At 58.3% G+C, this 3,301-nt stretch overlaps 1 protein-coding gene across 1 annotated transcript; it reads right to left on the minus strand.

The window, feature by feature from the left end:
• Positions 1-726: 726 nt before the first annotated feature.
• Positions 727-1,526, minus strand: LOC123750897 (sarcoplasmic reticulum histidine-rich calcium-binding protein-like). Its single transcript, XM_045732995.1, has 2 exons — positions 1,497-1,526; positions 727-1,371 (listed from the first exon to the last, which is right to left on the minus strand). Exons 1-2 carry the CDS (start codon positions 1,524-1,526, stop codon positions 727-729), a joined length of 675 nt encoding a protein of 224 aa, XP_045588951.1.
• Positions 1,527-3,301: the final 1,775 nt, after the last annotated feature.

The raw sequence follows: 3,301 nt of genomic DNA on the forward strand, positions 1-3,301 counted from the left end.
TACGTCATTGCTTATCTTTAAGTAAACCCAACCTAACCCAGGTTAATCCAATCCAAGTAATTCTAACCTAACCCAACCCAACCTAACCCAATCTAACCCAACCCAATCCATTCTAACCTAACATAACCTAACCCAACCAACCATAACCCATCCCAACCCATTCTAACCCAGCCTAACCTAACCCAACCCAACCTAACCCAACCCAATACATTCATAACCCAACCCAACCAACCCTAACCCAAACTAACCTAACCCAAGTGAACGTAAACAATAGAGGCGATAAATTGTTGTTGTGTATAAGTTGTGTACAGGGCGGGTGAGGTTGGTGTGACGTCACAATGTACAGGACTCGGGTGTTGGAGGCTCCTGTGTGTGTGTGTTCTGCAGGTGTTTATTGTGTGTCTCAGCGTTGTGTAGTATATTAATGATGACGTCATTATTATTCCTGTCGCCGCCCTGGTCGTCGTCGTCGCCCTGGTCGTCGTCGTGGCCCTGGTCGTCGTCGTGGCCCTGGTCGTCATCGTGGCCATGGACGTCGTCGTCCCACTGGTCATCATCGTCGCCCTGGTCGTCGTCGTGGCCCTGGTCGTCGTCGTGGCCCTGGTCGTCGTCGTGGCCCTGGTCGTCATCGTGGCCATGGATGTCGTCGTCCCACTGGTCGTCATCGTCGCCCTGGTCGTCGTCGTGGCCCTGGTCGTCGTCATGGCCCTGGTCGTCGTCGTGGCCCTAGTCGTCGTTGTCGTCTTGGTCGTCGTCGTGGCCCTGGTCGTCGTCGTGGCCCTGGTCGTCGTCGTGGCCCTGGTCGTCATCGTGGCCATGGTCGTCGTCGTGGTCCTGGTCGTCATCGTCACCCTGGTCGTCGTTGTCGCCCTGGTCGTCGTCGTGGCCCTGGTCGTCGTTGTCGCCCTGGTCGTCGTCGTGGCCCTGGTCGTCGTCGTGGTCCTGGTCGTCATCGTCACCCTGGTCGTCGTTGTCGCCCTGGTCGTCGTCGTGGCCCTGGTCGTATAGTTGTCGCCTGGCCCTGGTCGTATAGTCGTCGCCCTGGTCGTCGTCGTGGCCCTGGTCGTCGTCGTGGCCCTGGTCGTCATCGTGGCCATGGTCGTCGTCGTGGTCCTGGTCGTCATCGTCACCCTGGTCGTCGTTGTCGCCCTGGTCGTCGTCGTGGCCCTGGTCGTAGTCGTGGCCCTGGTCGTCGTCGTGGCCCTGGTCGTAGTCGTGGCCCTGGTCGTCGTCGAGGCCCTGGTCGTCGTCGTGGCCCTGGTCGTCGTCGTGGCCCTGGTCGTCGTCGTGGCCCTGGTCGTCGTCGTGGCCCTGGTCGTGGCCCTGGTCGTCGTCGTGGCCCTGGTCGTCGTCGTGGCCCTGGTCGTCGCCCTAGTCGTCGTCGTGGCCCTGGTCGTCGTCGTGGCCCTGGTCGTCGTCGTCGCTCTGGTCGTCGTCATCGCCCTGGTCGTTTTCGTGGCCCTGGTCGTCGTCGTGGCCCTGGTCGTCATCGTCGCCCTGGTCGTCGTCGTGGCCCTGGTCGTCATCGTCGTCGTGGTCCTAGTCGTCGTCGTGGCCATGGTCGTCGTCGTGGCCCTGGTCGTCATCGTCGCCCTGGTCGTCGTCGTGGCCCTAGTCGTCGTCGTGGCCATGGTCGTCGTCGTGGCCCTGGTCGTCATCGTCGCCCTGGTCGTCGTCGTGGCCCTGGTCGTCGTCGTGGCCATGGTCGTCGTCGTCGTGGCCCTGGTCGTCGTCGTGGCCCTGGTCGTCATCGTCGCCCTGGTCGTCGTCGTGGCCCTAGTCGTCGTCGTGGTCATGGTCGTCGTCGTGGCCCTGGTCGTCATCGTCGCCCTGGTCGTCGTCGTGGCCCTAGTCGTCGTCGTGGCCATGGTCGTCATCGTCGCCCTGGTCCTAGTCGTCGTCGTGGTCCTAGTCGTCGTCGTGGCCATGGTCGTCGTCGTGGCCCTGGTCGTCGTCGTGGCCCTAGTCGTCGTCGTGGCCATGGTCGTCGTCGTGGCCCTGGTCGTCGTCGTGGCCCTGGTCGTCGTCGTGGCCCTGGTCGTCATCGTCTCCCTGGTCGTCGTCGTGGCCCTGGTGGTCGTCGTGGCCATGGTCGTCATCGTCGCCCTGGTCGTCGTCGTGGCCATGGTCGTCGTCGTGGCCCTGGTCGTCATCGTCGCCCTGGTCGTCGTCGTGGCCCTATTCGTCGTCGTCGCCCTCGTCGTCGTCGTGGATCGAGTCGTCGTCGTGGCCATGGTCGTCGTCGTGGCCCTGGTCGTCGTCGTGGCCCTGGTCGTCGTCGTGGGCCTGGTGGTATCAAATAACACATCGTGTTTTGACGCTAAAATCCCCAACGGGCGTCAAAAGGCGTACTATGAACTACAACAGTGGCTCTCAAGTGCTCAATTGGAGTTGGTTTCATTCGCGCGTTTAAGTACGTCGTTTTTTGTCCGTTGAGGCAACCGGAGAGGAAGGACGGCATCGTGTACACCTCGCCACCTCCCATTTATTACTCCGATTAATTTACTCTGATCAATTTGATCAATCTTTATTTTTATTTTATTTCCCTCAACTAATCTTTTGTTGTGTAGATGGCGAAGATTTTATCATCTCCCCCCCTTCTCTCTTTCTCTCTCTCTCTCTCTCTCTCTCTCTCTCTCTCTCTCTCTCTCTCTCTCTCTCTCTCTCTCTCTCTCTCTCTCTCTCTCTCTCTCTCTCTCTCTCTCTCTCTCTCTCTCTCTCTCTCTCTCTCTTTCTCTCTCTCTCTCTCTCTTTCTCTCTCTCTCTCTCTGTCTCTCTCTCTCTCTCTCTCTCTTCTCTCTCTCTCTCTCTCTCTCTCTCTCTCTCTCTCTCTCTCTCTCTCTCTCTCTCTCTCTCTCTCTCTCTCTCTCTCTCTCTCTCTCTCTCTCTCTCTCTCTCTCTCTCTCTCTCTCTCTCTCTCTCTCTCTCTCTCTCTCTCTCTCTCTCTCTCTCTCTCTCTCTCTCTCTCTCTCTCTCTCTCTCTCTCTCTCTCTCTCTCTCTCTCTCTCTCTCTCTCTCTCTCTCTCTCTCTCTCTCTCTCTCTCTCTCTCTCTCTTTCTCTCTCTCTCTCTCTCTCTCTCTCTCTCTCTCTCTCTCTCTCTCTCTCTCTCTCTCTCTCTCTCTCTTCTCTCTCTCTCTCTCTCTCTCTCTCTCTCTCTCTCTCTCTCTCTCTCTCTCTCTCTCTTCTCTCTCTTCTCTCTCTCTCTCTCTCTCTCTCTCTCTCTCTCTCTCTCTCTCTCTCTCTCTCTCTCTCTCTCTCTCTCTCTCTCTCTCTCTCTCTCTCTCTCCCTTTACCTGTCAC

The sequence above is a fragment of the Procambarus clarkii genome, chromosome 19, assembly GCF_040958095.1.
Source record: "Procambarus clarkii isolate CNS0578487 chromosome 19, FALCON_Pclarkii_2.0, whole genome shotgun sequence".
Lineage (NCBI taxonomy): Eukaryota > Metazoa > Arthropoda > Malacostraca > Decapoda > Cambaridae > Procambarus > Procambarus clarkii.